Here is a 17,505-nt window from a genome sequence, read left to right as displayed (position 1 = left end):
GTGCACAAAGGACAAAAATACTGTTTTAAGTCGCCGTCAGACTTCTCCAGCTCTTTCATTATTGGCTGTAAACTATTCATTTGCCAAAGTACACACTGATATCATTACGTAGACACACACACACACACACACACCTTTAGCTACTCTTCACGCAATCAAAGGTCAGTCAGTTTCAGCTCCTGCAGGCAGTATGAAGGTGGACGTTACGTTGCGTTTAATTGTGTGTTTATTTTTACACCAAACTCTGGCCGAGAGTCAATCAAATTCAATCGTCGAGGACAAAGATGTGTTGGTGCTGACAAAAAGCAATTTCCACCGAGCTCTTAAACAACACGAGCAGCTCCTGGTGCACTTCTGTGAGTATATGTGTGTGTTTTTATGGCTCTCTTGTCATAAATCCTGCTCCATTATGTGATAAAACAATGAGGCGAACAACTCGGAGTAAAAACATTAACGCTAGCTTTAGTTTACTGCATGTTTTGTTTCCCAGAGTTTCTATCATGTATTTCAAAGATAATCTCTTTAAATGAAGGCACTTCACGTGAAAGATGGTGCCTGTTATCTCAGGCCTTGTAATTGGGAAGTTTCTTTTTCGATCTCCTCAAGAAATGAACGATGAGTTATCACCACTGAGCCTTTGAGCAAATGACTTAAACAGAGAGGGATTGTGTTGCTTTGGATGTAAACATCTGCTGCTGATTGACTTTTTACTTACTAATGAAGACACATAAGTGTGTAAAGAAGACAGATTAGAAGACTAGAAGGCACACATGGGACTTGTAAAAAATTAATGGTGAGAATTTATAGCGCAGAGGAAACTTGCAGCTTTTTTCTACAGTGTATGCTGCACACAAGTGGTAAAGTTAAAACAAACAATAATGAACATGATATCTAATGAACGTATTTGAACGATAATGAACACTATCGAGGACAGTTCAAAATGTTGTGAATAATTATCATTAATCTTCACTATGCATTTTAAGGATATTCTGATTGTAATGCAATTCCAACGTTATGGATGTGACGTTTGCAGTAAAAACTCAAAATATGAATTCCCATAGAAAGTATACGTTAACATTATATTGAATCAGTTGTTTATATTTTGCAAAACTACTTACCACAGAGTTCTGGGATCAGAAAAATATCGATCTGTGAAAATGTTTTATATTTTAAATGAGGAAAATTATTTCCCATGGATTGGTTGCGGCTGGAAGGGCATCCGCTGCGTAAAAACGTGCTGGATAAGTTGCCGGTTCATTCCGCTGTGGCGACCCCAGAATAATAAAGGGACTAAGTCGACAAGAAAATGAATGAATGAGGAAAATTAACATGCATTATGGGTGTGACAATAAAGTTTGTGAATTAAATTCTGAAAATTAAACTGCACAACCCAAACGAAAATAAAGCTTATCAAAAAGTTAAGAGTCGGCTTACTATAGAACAAACATTGTTAATTTTATTTTATTTGCCATTTTTGCATTTATGAGGAAAAAGCTTTGTTATAGATGTGAAATTGCCACTTGTGTGACTTTGCTAAATCAAATATAATAGTTTGAAAACATTGACAGAGACATTTTTGAGTAGCCTACTGTAAAATACTTCATTTCTAAATTTTATGTGTAAGGGTTTCGCTATTTTGGTAAAAATGTAATTTTTTTCATGGCAAAATTGACATTTGCATGGAATTGCTCTGTAGTATTTTATAGTGGTGTTCCCTGCTGTAAAAAAAACAGCATATGCTGGTAAGGAATGTTTTGATGCTGCTTTTAATGCTGGTTTTGCTGGCCTCAGTGCTGGACTAGTAAGACCAGCATCGAGATCAGCAAAACCAGCTTTGAAACCAGCAAGAGTAGCATACTAGCATATGCTGTTTTTTTTAAGCAGGGTTATTATAGCACACACCTGCAAGGATGTTTCTAGAAAGGCTAGTAAGAGCTTGATTAGTTAGCCCAGTTGTGTTGGATTGGGGTTGAAACTAAACCTTGCAGGACACGGGCCCTCCAGGACAGAGTTTGGGCACCCCTGATATAGTTCATTAACACTTTACATTAAGACTCCGTTTCATAAAATTAGCTAGCTAAACTAAAGTTAAAACAAAAACTTCTTATAAAAACTATGTAACTACTATATAAAAAATGAATTAACAAACTAAATCCCAGGACTGGATGAAAGGTTATCCGCTCTGTAAAACATATGCTGGAATAGTTGGCGGTTCATTCCACTGAATAAGGAACTAAGCTGAAGGAAAATGAATGAATGAACTAATAAATTAACAAACTAAGCTTCACATGATTGATTCCAGAGCCCTTTTCATGTATAGATGTTTGTTTGAATACATTGATAATGGCAGGCTGCAATGTCAAATTATCTGCAATTATACTACTGATTCCCTACTAATTAAATCTCATGGTAAAGCTCCTTTTTGACTTAATTGCTTATAAACATTTGGTTTCTCTGAACGTTTCTGTATAAATACACAAAAATATGGAGTCTTCTTTAAAGGCTACCCCTGTTAAAGTAACTTTTATTTCAAGCTTAAGTCAATATCATGATAAAACATGAGCAATTATCTCAGTAAGACTCTTTGATGCTGTTAATTTCTTAACCTGCTGTAGATGCTCCTCTGTCTGGCCAGTCTCTGGGCTCGATCCTGGAGTTTAGAGAGGCAGCCGGAGCTCTGAAGGAAGCAGATTCTGATGTAAAGCTCGGAGGAGTGGATGTAAAGAAGGAAAAAGAGCTTGCTGAATCCCTGAACATCACAACACTACCATCAATACGACTCTACCTGTCTGGAGACAAGAATAACCCAGTGTACTGTCCTGGTGAGATTGAAATATCTTATTTATTAGACAAAAAAATACTTGTTGTGAATACGAGCATGCATTATTTTTTAAAAACTCTTCATGAATTACAACTGGTACAAAACTCTGCAGCCCGTATTATCGCAAAAACTCCCTCTATCTGTCACATCACACCCACTCTACAACAGCTTCACTGGCTTCCCATCTTTTTTAGAATTAATTATAAAATACTTCTTCTCACTTTTAAAGCCATCCACAATCTCGCTCCTCCATACCTTGCTAATCTTGTTCATATCGCCACACCTTCTCGAACACTCAGGTCTTCTTCTTCCATTCACCTCACTGTTCCCTCTGTCCGCCTTGTCACCATGGGGAGCAGATCTTTTAGCCACTCTGCTCCTCAGTTTTGGAATTCACTCCCTGCTGAGCTCTGTAATTTAGACTCTCTTTCTCAATTTAAATTCAAACTCAAAACACATCTGTTTAGAACAGCTTACTCTCTTTAACCCGACTGCATTTTTAAAGTTTGTATTGTATTCTATTGACTTTTATTGTGTTTTTATTTGAACTGATTGTTCCAGCTGTCCTGTACGGTGACCTTGAGTGTCATGTAAGGCGCCTTTAAATAAAATGCATTATTATTATTATTATTGTTTTTGTGTAACTCCTCCCCCAGTTCTTAAAAGCTCCGCCTCCATCCTGACGTGGCTTAAAAGAAGAGCAGGGCCGAGTGCTGACATCATCAGTAATGTCACACAGCTGGAGAACTTCTTGCGCAGAGAGGAACTTGTGGTGCTTGGATTATTTAAGGTTAACTGGGAACTTGTTTTAGTTCATCTGTTTTGTTATTTTATTTAGTAGCACACAATAGAATAATCAGAATAATTTGAGTCATCTCTCATAGGAGTTTACATATGTCCTATAGTTTATTGTTTAGTTTTTGTCAGGAAAATGGATAATCGTAAAAAAAAAAAAAAAAAACATTGTTAAATACTTGTGCTAATTATTTTTTTATTAATTTCACCATATTATTTTTAAAACTCAAAAACTTTAAATGAAACATTTTATTCATGGTTTAGTTGTATGTTTTGTGATACTGATGAAAAGTTCTATAAAATCTATAACTGAATCCTTTATGAATCAGAAGTAAAAGATATTTTAGCGTATTAAAATTACTTTACAAGTGACTCGCTAAATTTATGAAAATGTATCAAATCAATCAGTTGTAATAAATGACTCATTGAGGAATCAGCCATAACATGATGTTTAGTACATTAAATTGACTTAACAAATAGTTGGCAAATTTTATAAAAATTTAAAGAAAGTTAAATCAAATTTAAATAAAGGGTTGATCAGTCAAAACTAAAGATGTTTTAAAGAATTTGTAAGTCTTTACTAATGGTATGTGAATTGTTTCGAAAGAGCCAGTTTAAAACATCTGTACTATCAGAATTTTCAGGAAATCAGTCAGGCACTAGATTGACTCGGGTTTCGTTCCAATTATAATGTTTATGAATTCTCATGCAGTATAACAATAAATTGCGGTCAAAAAACTGTTGCACCCTCCTTTCTTTGACTTTCGTATCTCGTAATATAACTTAAAACAATCCAGTAAAGGCGGAGCAAACCATCCGAAAAAAACTAGTAGGGGTAAAATCAGCAAATGTACACAACATATCAACATGTGTAAGCTGTACTGGAATTTGAGCTCTATTCATGAATTATATTATATTAAATTAAATTATGACAATATCTTTATGCATATTTTGACAATCTGATTCTTTTATGAATCAATCTAAAACTAAAACCTTTTAAAACCTCAAAATATCTTTACTAAGGTGTGGTGAGTTCAAAACAAAGGGCTGATGATCAGGGCTATGCAGAATCTGCAGACATTTTTTGCTATCGCTGCGGAAAATTATGTAAAAAATGAGGAATGATTTTGAAAGTATCAAAACTAAGAACTTAACTGATGAAATAATCCAAATAATACCTTTTTACCTTTTATTTATGTTTACAATGCATATCTAATTAGAGCCACTTATTTGGTAAACAAAGCAAGTAGTTTCATATAATATATCTACAACAAGACAGAAAATATTAAATACAAAGTGTATTGTAAATAAATACAATGAACAATTTCATATTAGTCAATAATTTTATGGAAATTAATTTAAAAATGAATAAATATAAGTTTACACACATTTACACAAGAAAATAATATGATGGTAAATAAATGGACTCAATGATAGGCCAAAATCTGTGGAAATCTGCGCATTTCTGCGCACGCTGATTCCGTGTGAGCCTACTAATGACTTATTATAGCCCATAACTAAATATGTTTTTTGTACTGCTTCTAACAAAGTTCATCAGTGTTTCTGCGTCACAGGATCTTGAGGAAGGCGCAGTGAAAGTGTTTTACGAAACTGCAGCAGACGTTGCCGATCTGCCGTTTGGAGTAACGAGACATCATGAAGTTTTCAGCAAGTTTGAGATCAGCAGAGACTCTGTTCTCCTCATCAGAAAGGTCAGCTCTCTTTAAAGGTCCCATGAAATAATTTTTAGATTTTAGTATTTTTGAATTCAGTATTCTTAGTTTTTAGAATATCTATAAGCTATTGTGCATCAACACAGTGACAACATTCATGTTTAAAAAAATATGAAAGTGATATAAACATGTAAAGCTTGTAGTTTGTCACTTCAGCCTAAGTGGAGCAGCGATTTTATTCACGTCAGCTCATATTTCATTTTGATCAAATCATGACCAATCAAATGCTTTGTCAATCTGACATGCCCCACCCCCTTCAAGCTGCTTCACATTTAATGCGCTTGAGCTCAATCTCTCTCACTGGCAGAGCGGTGATGAAACAAAACTCTATTGGCAGTTTTGTTTTTTAAAGAGGAGGAGCTACTTTATGCCACACCTCTTCATGTTTCAGTTAAGATTGTCAAACAAGGAATAAAAATGCACATTTCAAAGCACTTCACGGGACCGTAATGTACCAGAAAACAGTGAGGTGCTTTATGTGGACAGTATATTATTGAATTGTGTCTCATTCATTCATATTGCTTTCCTTAGTCTAAACTTGACCAGCAGTTTGAGATGGAGAGCAGCACGGTGAAGACAGACCTCGTTCATTTTATCAGACTGTATGAGATGGAACTTGTGACCGAGTACAATGGCGTGGTAATTTTGTATTTAGTTGGTAATTTGACATGTAATGGCAAAATGAACAAGCTGCTTTCTTTTGTTTTTGTTCTTCCTCACAGACAGCATCTAAGATCCTGAACTCGGTGATACTGAATCATTTGCTTCTGTTTATTAGTAAGACTGAAGGAGGATTTGAGGAGATCTATAACGCTTATAAAACCACGGCGGAAAGATTCAGAGGGAAGGTCAGTATCATTTAGATATGAAATGATAATGTTGATGTCTTACATTTAGACATCAACATTAGACACTTTAAACAGAGTTTCTCACTATTTTGATAGTGAGAAACTCAATATGCAAACCTCAAAGCAGACAGCACATGGCATGTCTAGACTATTGTTTTGAAAATGTGATTGAGAAATTCACTGAAATATCAGCATAACAGAGTTAACAAATAATGAATAACGTTTAGTGCATCCTAAATATTTAGTACAAATGAATGAGCAAAATAATAACAGCAAAAGTAAAATCACTTGGAGCAAGACGCATGCTTTTTCTGTCAGTGCTGAAAGATGTTTTATAGCCAATGTAACAGAACCAGAACATGGAGAGACAAAAATATTTTTTTTTGTATCTGAAATTACAAATAATATATACAAAAATGGGTTTCTTGTAAATGTTTATTTAACACAGGCTGCATGTACACTGTATGGTTCAAGTGACTCAATTCCGATTTTTTTTTTCTCCCATGTGGCACAGATGGGATATAGCCCATGTACATGCAAGCAGGAAAAATCACATGGATCTGAAATCAGATTCAGGCTTTGTTCATATGGGAAAATTTATCCGATATGAATCGGATCTGTGTCCTCGTGTCTGCAGTGTAAGCAGGTAGATCAGATTTTCACCTGTCAATGCTTTCATTTCAAATCAGAATTCCTAACCTTAAATCTCAGACACGAGGACTAGAAAAGCTTTTTATATTGTCATGCAGCACAAGTTTTTATGCATGTAACGAGAGCGAGAAAGTGCAATATCCACCACGTAACCAATATAAACTAATATAAAACTATTGCAAATATCACATGCATAAATCAGATCATGGAAAATGCCTGCTGGTTTAAAGAGGCCTAAATTAAAAGAAGATGGCCAAATGAGAACTTTTCTGTCATAAACTATAGTAAAACAACCTGTCAAAAGAATTTTTATAAAACGAAACACTGCGAACAGATTAAATACAGGAAAGAGAAAAGATTGCGCTTTTATTATCAGCTGTCAGTCAGTGCCCGCGCTTTTTTTTTTTTGTCCTGCTGATTGCGCCTTTGCCATGTGCAGTGTGAATACAGACAATTAGATTAAAGATGTTGTAAGCCAGTCATTAAAAAAGATCTGCAGTGTAAATGCAGCCTTAGTAAACTAAACATACATATTATTTTTGGTAATTAAAACTGAATGTATGCTTCAGGATTTTCATTATTTATTATATAATTTATTACATAATTAATTTCCCAAAAGGTAAAAAAAAAGATTATACGTGTGTGTGTTTGACACTAGGCATGGAGCGATAACCATTTTCAATGTATACCGCAGTTTGGAAAAATCAAGGTTTTAAAACCGCCAAAATTTTCTGTAATACCGTTCCTAAGCCATGTGTAACATTTTTTATTTCTATATATATATATATCTTTTTTTTAGGACAGCAGTATCTTCAGCAGAAAAAATCTCCAAACATGCTGTTTTAACTTGTAAAGAAATCTGTGTTTTTGAAACTAATTAAGACAGCAGAAGTCAATGATTTGTTTGAATTATTTAGCCTGACATGTTTACTGCTCCAAAATATTCTAAATCTTTCTCTAAATTAAATATACTGTTTTCAAAGGGGATTTTTTTGTTTTGTTTTTTTACCCAGACATTTAAAAAGAACAGATTTTAGAGCAGTGAGCACAATACCGTGAAAGCGTGATTTTTTTTATCCAAGGTTATCATACCGTCAGAATCTTATGCCGGCCCATGCCTAGACACACTCCATGTTGATTTTGTGCTTTAGTATTAGACCATTTATTATGTACATTTTCCAGATTTATTAATTTTTTGCCAATTTATATAATAATGTTCTCTGTCACTTCTCCCATTCATTTTCCAAGAAACCTAAATAGTGATTTTTTACACTCCTTTAAAACAACCAAGTCTAGTTTTTTTTTTTTTTTTTTTTATTTGGTTAGGACAAGCTGGAGAGTGTTATGTCCCTGAGATGAAGGAAACATATTTTTAAAAATAGGAAACATCCATCATGGTCGCCCTGACACTGTGGGCCAATCAAGGGTTAAATAAATAATGTTATTTTTTCCCTAATGAGGATGTTTTTAATGATATTTCAGGACCTTCACTAATAAGTCAAAACCAAGGCAGATAGTGACTGGAATCTCTCTCTTTAGGTTCTGTTTGTGCTGATCGATGTGAGTGAGCTACGCAATGGCCGTATGATGGAGTATTTCCATGTGAGGTCAGAGGAGGCTCCTCAGGTCCGTATGGTCAATTTATCCAACAACCTTCAATACCAGCTGCCATCTGATCAGTTTGACACACACACTCTGATGGAGTTCTGTCTCAATTATCTGGATGGGAAAGTTAAGGTGAGTATACTTTCATCACCTAATAAACACTTTATCTGGCTTGTAAGAGGTTGGGTCCTCCTTTTACCTTCTGAGAGTAGATTTAACAAGACACCGGAAACATTCCTGAGCTGTCTTTGGTTGTTTCCGACATGAAAATGCAGTTTCCACACCGTTGGGTGCACATCCATTATTAGATATTTATGTTATTGAGCATTTGTATACAAATGTATATTAAATGTATAAAACACAACAAAAAAAAAAAACATTAAGCACTTCTGAGTGTGCTTCACACAGGTGAGTGGGTTTGACAAACCACCTGTAGAAACACTCTTCTCTCTTAAGGCACCGGACTCTTAACTTGCTCCATCTTACAAGGACTCAATAAGAAAAACAGTGTTTACCTTAAAAACCTTTTGCTTTGTTCTGCCTTATGTAAAAGCACTTGTGTATATATAGTTAGTAGTTACTATAGACCACTTTGGGGGATGTAAACAAAAACAATGGTCACAACATATTTTCTATTTTACAATTTTCATTTCTCTAGCTTCCGATAATGCAAAAAGAGCCACATATTGATAATGTTGTGATAGCTGTTTTAACATTAATACTGAATTGCTTCTTATTACAGTAAATAAAATAGTTTGATAACAAACAGGAAATGTTTATGGGCCAATGACATGATCACACTGAAATGGTCTATAGTTAGATTACTGCTCCAGTATGTTATGTACAGTGGGGCAAAAAAGTATTTAGTCAGTCACCAATTGTGCAAGTTCTCCCACTTAAAAAGATGAGAGAGAGCTGTAGTTTTCATCATAGACATATCTCAACAATGAGAGACAAAATAAGAAAACAAATCCAGAAAATCCCATTGTAGGATTTGTGATGAAATAATTGGTAAAATAAGTATTTGGTCAATAACAAGCAGAATTTCTGGCTCTCACAGACCTGCAACTTCTTTAAGAGGCTCCTCTGTCCTCCTGTATTAATGACATCTGTTTGAACTCTTTATGAGTATAAAAGGTTTTCACACACTGTTGCTGGTATTTTGGCCCTCTAGAGTAGTGATGTTTTGAAGATGTCGTTGGGCAACATCGACTTTCAACTCCCTCCTAAGATTTTCTGCGGGGTTGAGACCTGGAGACTGGCTTGGCTTCTCCGGGACCTTGTAATGCTTCTTACGAAACCACTTCTTCATTGCTCGGGCAGTGTGTTTGGGATCATTGTCATGTTGAAAGACCCAGCCATGTTTCATCTGCAATGCCCTTGCTGATGGAAGAAGGTTTTCACTCAAAATCTCAAATACATGGCCCCATTCGATCTTTCCTTTACACAGATCAGTTGTCCTGGGCCCTCATGTATTAACGCTGCGTACGCCAGATTTCACGCTCACGCTTATATTTACTAACGATGAAATAAACGTGGGAATGTGCGCTGGTCCACGCCAACTTCATGCCAGGCATACGCACATTTCTTGTGTGTGTTTGTTTTATTTCCATTGGCGATTCCTAGAGGCAGTTGTGATTAATTGCACACTACAAACAAAGTGTCTTTGCGGTTCGTCCGCATGTCTAGCGGTTATACAAGGTTTCCATACCATGCAGTTGACCAGCCAAACATTAAAGTGCAACTTGCAGCGGTCTCCGGTTTGCCCAATGTAATCAGAGCGATCTACTGCACACCCATTTCTATAAAGGCGCCATCTGAAGATGAATTTGCATACGTGAATCAGAAACATTTCCATTCAATAAACGTGCAAATAATATATGATGCACACACTTATTAATGATTCTTACTTGTCTTCCTCGTGATGAATCTGATATGTAGCGGGGGAAAAAGAAGAATGAGTTCATCAGACGCTGGATTCGAAGCGAGTTCATGCTTGACATGTCAAAACATGTTGCCATACGTTTAACGAGCTACGCCACTCACGCTGTCAAGGACACTACAAATTTTCACACCTTTACATCACACTATTTCTTTTTTTAATCCACTCAGTGCGATGTTTAGACCCAACTGTGTTACCCGCGTCAGCTAAACTCTCCCACTCTATTCTCTTCTTTTGTTATCAATTCCGGAGAACAAACTTGCAAATAACACCCGTTTTTTTTCGGTCTACCTCCAAAAGCAGCACCTCCTATTCACATTCTGTTTAAAGTTTCTCTTTTTGCTTGCTTTTGCCATGGCTTTTTCCTTGGGTGTTGCCAAAGTAGAGTCATTAGCATATTCATACGGGGGAGGAGGCAGGGAGGGGTTTTGCGCTCGTGCATGTTGCGCTCAGTGCAAAGAGAATATACGTGTAATTCGGCGTACACACTGTATTATACATCTGAATTTTTACTGCGTACGCACATGTTTTAGTATGATTTCAACGCAAGTCTTTGTACATGAGGCTCCTGTTCCCTTTGCAGAAAAACAGCCCCAAAGCATGATGTTTTCATCCCCATGCTTTATTTGCAGTGAGTATTGTGTTCTTTGGATGCAACTCAGCATTCTCTCTCCTCTAAACACGACAAGTTGCCAACAAAGGGTATATAACAAAGTATTAAGACAAAATTTTGTTATTGACCAAATACTTTTTTCACCATAATAAATAATCCTAAAATGTGATTTTTCTGGATTTCTTTTCTCCTTTTGTTCATAGCTCTAATTTGCAGTGTTGTTTTCATATTTATGATTGTTTATTTTTGTGGCACTGTGGTCCTGCAAGACACGACATTTTTGTTCCACACAATGACAATAAAGCTTAACTTTCTAATAATGCTTGACACAGTCTCTCTTTTTGTGTGTTACAGCCTAAGATGCAAAGTGAACCAGTTCCTGCAAACTGGGACACGCAGCCAGTTAAAGAACTGGTTGGGATGAACTTTGAAAAAGTGGCCTTCAATCATAACAACAACGTGATTGTGTTGTTCTGTAGGTACATTAAGCTCCATCTTGATGTATATAACAGTATTGTTTTCCTTCAGTTAGCTTGTAGGTACACGATACGAGTAAAGAGCTGTAACTGTGCGTTTTGATCATACAAATGAAGTCAAAATGATTAGCCCTACTGTGTTTTTAAATATTTCCAAAATGATGTTTAACAGAGCAAGGATTTTTTTACAGTATTTCCTATATTTTTTCTTCTGAAGAAAGTCTTAATTGTTGTATTTCGGTTAGAATAAAAGCAGTTCACATTTTTTTTTAAACATTTTAAGGTCAATATTATTAGCTCCATTAAGCTATATTTTTAATCGCTATACAATGACTTGCCTAATTAGCCTAACTTGCCTATTTAACCTAGTTAAGCCTTTAAATGTCACTTTAAGCTGAATACTAGTATCTTAAAAAATATCTAGTAAAACATTATCTACTGTCAACATAAATTAATTTCAATATTTAATAAAAGTTAGGTAAAAAACTTAAAAGAATTAAAAAATAAATTTACAGGTCGATGCTTAATAATTGTGACTTCAACTGTATGTAGAAATCTCTGTATGCTCATTATTTCAATAGACGCACCATGGAACAGTGAATGTCGTGCTCTGTTTCCACTGTGGGAGGAGCTTGCTGATCACTTCAGTCAAATTCAAGGTGTCGTCGTCGCCAAAATTGACATTACTGCCAATGACATACACCTTCATCTGGGAGAGAAATATCCATCCATCAAATTATTTCCAGCGCTTTATTCAGAGAGAGTAAGTAGTCTGCTTTTGTTAGAAAAATATCATCATCATATTCAGAATACTATTTCAATGTGAAAACAGTGATGATGATTGCCAGCCATGTTGTTGTGTTATTATTTGTGCTTAATTTTCAGTTTTTTTTATATATAATTTTGCCTCATAACAACTGCAGACATGTTGGCTTAGGCATGTATTGAAAATTTAATAATTCAGCCTCATTAAATACATTTAGACATTACACTTGATTGCACTTTTACATCTATTATTTGTTGTTGTACAGAGTGCGCTTGATTTTGATGAAGTGCAGAAGATTCTGAACACTGTTTTTGTTTTCACCTCACAAAAGTAGATTTTTTTGTTGTTGGTCTGGTAGATTTTAGACATAGCTTGAGTTAAGAGGGGTTTTCACTGACAAACCTTTAAATATGTGATGCTTGAGTCATTTCATATCTTAAAAAACATTTCCTAACAGAGGATTGCGGCCACTGACAGTGAGCACCTGCTGCATATTAAACTGACATTTTATAAACAAACCAGCATTTAAAGCATTAAAATAAAGTAATGAATGTTTAATAATTAGAATTAGAATTAACATCTCTTCTCTCAAAACAACAATCTGAGGTTATTGCATTTGCTTTACCGGTTGCGAGAAGATACATTTTGCTTCTTTGGAAGTGTCCAACACCTTCCCCTTTCAATAGCAGGTTAATAGATCTTACGTGATTTCTTTTTCTAGAAAAGGTGAAGGATTTCATTCAGGGCTCTACTGACAAATTCTATCAAACTTGGACCCCCATTCAAACTTTTTTTGACCTCATTAGATTCTGACTGAGTTTGTCAGGGGTAAACTTGTCTTTATTCTTTATTTCAATTAAATTCATGTTTATTTATATAGCGCTTTTTACAATGTAGATTGTGTCATTTCCTCTCTCTTTTTCCCCCCTTATATTTATGGACTATATACTTTTATATTTAATTTCATTTGTTTATTTTTTATACATTTAAAAGGGTCTGTATAGATTTGTCATTTCTACCGAGCGGTTTGTTTGTGTGTGTGTGTGTGTGTGTGTGTGTGTGTGTGTGTTTGTACGTAATGTTCGATAGTTCTAGTTTGAAGTGTTGTTTTTCTGTTGTGTGTTTTATATTTGACCTGTCTGTGCAATAAAGTATATATTTAAAATAAAAAAATATATAATAATTATAATTAGAACCGATGCTGGAGAAAAAAATTGTGTCAGTTAAAGTTGAAATAAAGATTATAATATATTTTTTATGATGTTTTGTGACAGACCTTTTTGTCCACTTTAAAGTGATTTTATTCAGGGTTTCTGCAGGTTTCACCAAGTTAAATTTAAGACTTTTTAAGACCATTATGAATGGAATTTTAGACCCATTAAGGGTTAACGGCTTAAGCATTTTTCAAATGGCCCAGATGGAAAATATTTTTATTTGCCCTATCAAACAAAATATATATTATTAAATAATACAATAATACTTTAATAATAAACAATTTAAATATTTTACATTTAAATTTTTTAGCAAAATATTTTAAACATTGTGTAAAAACAAGCAAGCTCTAGTTGCATCCATACACTTTTTTTACACCATAAACTTCCTTTAAAATAAAATAAAAATGAACAAATGTTTTAAACGTTTTAAAATAAACTAAATATATGCACAGCAATCTGTCCAGGTCAGCGTCCTCAGCAGAAAATACATAGAGAACCTTTAAACAAATATTATTGTAAGGAAAAAAAATTAAATCATTATGATAAATAAAGTTAAAAATTACTTTTTTAAATTAAAAAGTTAAAGTTTTATTGAGATGATTGTTGGTGATTGTTTGGGTTTTGGCCAAATTTGGTAGCAATACTTAAACAAAGGAAAATTAAGACCTGTTTAAAGAAGATTAAAGACCTACAACACAATATTTCAGTAAATGTAAGACTTTGTAAGGCCCTAACAATTAGATTTTGAGATTTAAGACATCTTAAGACTTTTTGAGACCTTGCAGAAAGGCTGTTTTTTTGTTTTTGTTTTTTTGACACAAAGGTTAATAAATTGTGTTGTATTTTGAAATAATCATACTAAACCTATTTTCCAGGTGATACCCTATTCTGGCAAGAGGAAGCTGAAGCCTATAGTAACATTCATGAAAATAGAAATTGAAAAAGCCAAGACAGAGAAAGCCAAGGTATCTCCCATTAGATTATATAATACATACATTATCACTGTGCAGACTCACAGTCCTCTGTGTGTGTGTGTGTGTGTTGCAGGAGGAGCAGCGGAGAAAGAAATATCTAGAAGACCAGAAAGCTGCACAGAAAGAGGAACTCTAATGTGGTGTTTGCTGTTAATTTGTTTGAAATGTAAATGTGTCACTTTAATAATAACTGAAAGTTGTATTACACAGAAATGAAAATATTGACAGTAAAGCACTTACAAAAAGTACAACACTAAGTCGACTTTGTATAGATGTTTCCAGTTTGAGCAATCTTGAGTGCAGCAGGTTGTTTCAATATTTACAACTTAAGTTCTCCAAAATAAGATGCATTGGTCACTGTATGGTTGGTCAGCCACTGTTGCTGTTCACAATGTGATATTCTTCCGTCTAATGTTGAAAGAATGAATTGCACACATCACTCATGTCCACAAGAGGGAGCCACTGCTCCAAAGTGCTGTCCGAGGCTAAGCTTCTACACCACCTCATACCTCATAAAAACAACTTGCAGGTCTGATTAGACTGTTATCTCCATCATTTGGAGAATGCTGACGACGTTTTGTTTAAAATGACATTTAAGAGGAAACTGTTCCCTATATGTTTAGGCACAGACCGAGCTTATTATAGTTTTGCTTTTTAAAATGTTTTTATTTTGATACTAGTTTTACATTTGGTTATGTTAGTGGTTTTGTTCGATTTAGTGGATTTGTTTTATATATAAATATACATCTTCGTTTTCATTTACAAAAATATCCTTGGCACAGACTCAGCACTCACTGTCTTTGTTGCTTAGGCTAATCATGCCTGATTAACCCACACAACTGTGTACAAACTAAATCCCTTTGCTAGTAACTATTCTGACCTGTGATTTCAAAGAGAGCAGAGAGGAAATGTGTATTCTGAAAATATTTGCAACATGTAGGTCTTGCAAAAAATACTAATATCAGAATATACAGCAGGCCACACTAGTCAACAACGCTGAAAGATCCTGTCAGGAAAAGTTGTACTTTTCCTCATGTCTGCTAACAGAGACTTGTTTCTCTTTCTGTAAAGGGATAGTTCACCCAAAATAAATATTTACTCACCCTTAAATGATTCAAATCCTTCCTTCTGTTAAACACCTAAGAAGATATTTTAAATACATCTGGAAACCTGTAACCATTGACTTCTATAGTAGGAAAAATAAAAAATGTGGAAGTCAGTGGTTACAGGTTTTATTTGTATTCAACAGAAGAAAGAAACTTTAAAGGGAGAGTAAATGATGACAACTGTAATTTTTGGCTAATTTATCCCTTTAACAGCTGTCATAACATAACAGCGTATCGGGAAACAATGCTGTGGTGACCCCAAACCCCCTCACGAAGAAAGCCATTGCATTTAAATGACAAACGGATGTTAATCAGGATCAGTTAAACACATTGTCCCCTCAAAAAATGCAGCATTAAAAGCAGTCTTTAAAAGATGTCCGAAAACTACTTGGGCAATATGCTGGCATCTACACCATGGGTCTAAAACTCAATTCCCGGAGAGCTGCTCCTGAGGGCCAATTTCTGAGCTCTGCACAACTTAGCTTCAACCTTAATCAAACACAGTTGATGCAACTAATCAAGATATTCGAGACATTTTGGAACTACTCGATTACTTGTTTCATTAAGGTTGGAGTTTGAGACCCATGACCTACACCAGGGGTGTCCAAACTCAGACCTGGAGGGCAGGTGTCCTGCAGATTTCAGCTCCAACTTGCCTTACACCTGCATGGATGTTTCTAGAAAGCCTAGTAAGAGCTTGATTAGCTAGCCCAGGTGTTTCTTATTGTTTCACACTTAAAGGTCCTGTGAAGTGCTTATAATATGCATTTTTATTCAATGTTTGAGTAGCTCCTCCCTTTTTAAAATAACAGCCAATAGCATTTTGTTTTATCATCGCTCTGCCAGTAAGTGATTGATCTCGAGCACGGCAAAATAAGGGGGTGGGGCATGTCAGATACTAGAGAGCATTTGATTGGTCATGATTTGATGAGAACTGAAGTATGAGGTGACGTGATTAAAACCGTTGATCCATTTAGGCTGAAGTGACAAACTACAAGCTTCACATGTTTATATCAGCTTTATATCTTTGAATCTTAAATTGTCACTGTTTTGGTGCACACACTGAAAAAAGTGTTGCATGCAGAACTGTTGCAAACAATTTGTTTGTGTTGAATTTAAACAAACAAATTAAGTTTAGTAATGTTCAACTTAATTTGTTTGTTTAAATTCAGCCCAAATAAATTGTTTACCACCTCTTAACATAAAGAAATTGAGTAAATCCAAGGAATCATCTTTGAATAATTTTTTTTTCAGTGCACTAGCTTATAGGTATCCTAAAAATTAAGAATACTGATACTAACATATATGAAAAAAACGTATTTTAATTACATGGAACCTTTAAGAACAGTCTCACTAAACTCTTAATATCTTTAAAACTGAAAGCTCTCAGGGTAAAGTACAGCTACACTGTTAGAGTCTATACAACAACATGCAAGTGACTAAAATGCAGTTTTAGTGTGGTTGACAGAAATAAAGAGAAGATGCATTAAAAAAAATTAAGGTCTAATAAAAACTAATCAAATGATGTCAAATGTCTCTCCTCCCTGACAGAAGTTTTTAGGTCTTGGCCTAACCTCAGTAATGAGCTGTTATATTTAGGTTGTGAATGATTACCTCCTGCCAGAAGTAAATGAAAACTTACAGACTGTGTGTGAAAGAGATAACGTGACCTTCTTAAAAAGATTAGGTCCAGTAGATCCTTTAATTGGGAAAACGATTAGACACGTGTTGATCAGATACTTGACTGGCACTGAAACGGACTACCATAAAATATAAAACTTCAGTGTACACTCAACAACAAATACCCTTTAGTCAATTATAAACAGACTGATGCTTTGGAACACAGGTGTCAAAATCAGTTCCTGGAGGACCGCAGCTCTGCAGTTTTGATTCAACCCTAATCAAACACAGCTATTCCACCTAATCAAGGTGTTCAAGATTCTATTGAACATCTCAATTAT

The 17,505-nt window shown here is 34.9% G+C and overlaps 1 protein-coding gene across 1 annotated transcript; it reads left to right on the top strand.

Moving 5' to 3' along the window:
* The first annotated feature begins 126 nt into the window (after nucleotides 1-126).
* zgc:136472 lies at nucleotides 127-14,686 on the top strand. Its single transcript, NM_001040241.1, is given in 11 exon segments — nucleotides 127-356; nucleotides 2,616-2,822; nucleotides 3,478-3,611; nucleotides 5,191-5,328; nucleotides 5,881-5,988; nucleotides 6,072-6,197; nucleotides 8,388-8,585; nucleotides 11,363-11,483; nucleotides 12,066-12,247; nucleotides 14,340-14,429; nucleotides 14,512-14,686. Coding segments are annotated over 11 exon segments (1,533 nt in total). The 5' UTR covers nucleotides 127-190; the 3' UTR covers nucleotides 14,575-14,686.
* The last annotated feature ends 2,819 nt before the right edge of the window (nucleotides 14,687-17,505 follow it).

The sequence above is a fragment of the Danio rerio genome, chromosome 1 (assembly GCF_049306965.1).
Source record: "Danio rerio strain Tuebingen ecotype United States chromosome 1, GRCz12tu, whole genome shotgun sequence".
NCBI classification, from domain to species: Eukaryota; Metazoa; Chordata; class Actinopteri; order Cypriniformes; family Danionidae; genus Danio; species Danio rerio.
This window is presented reverse-complemented; position numbering and strand designations above follow the sequence as displayed.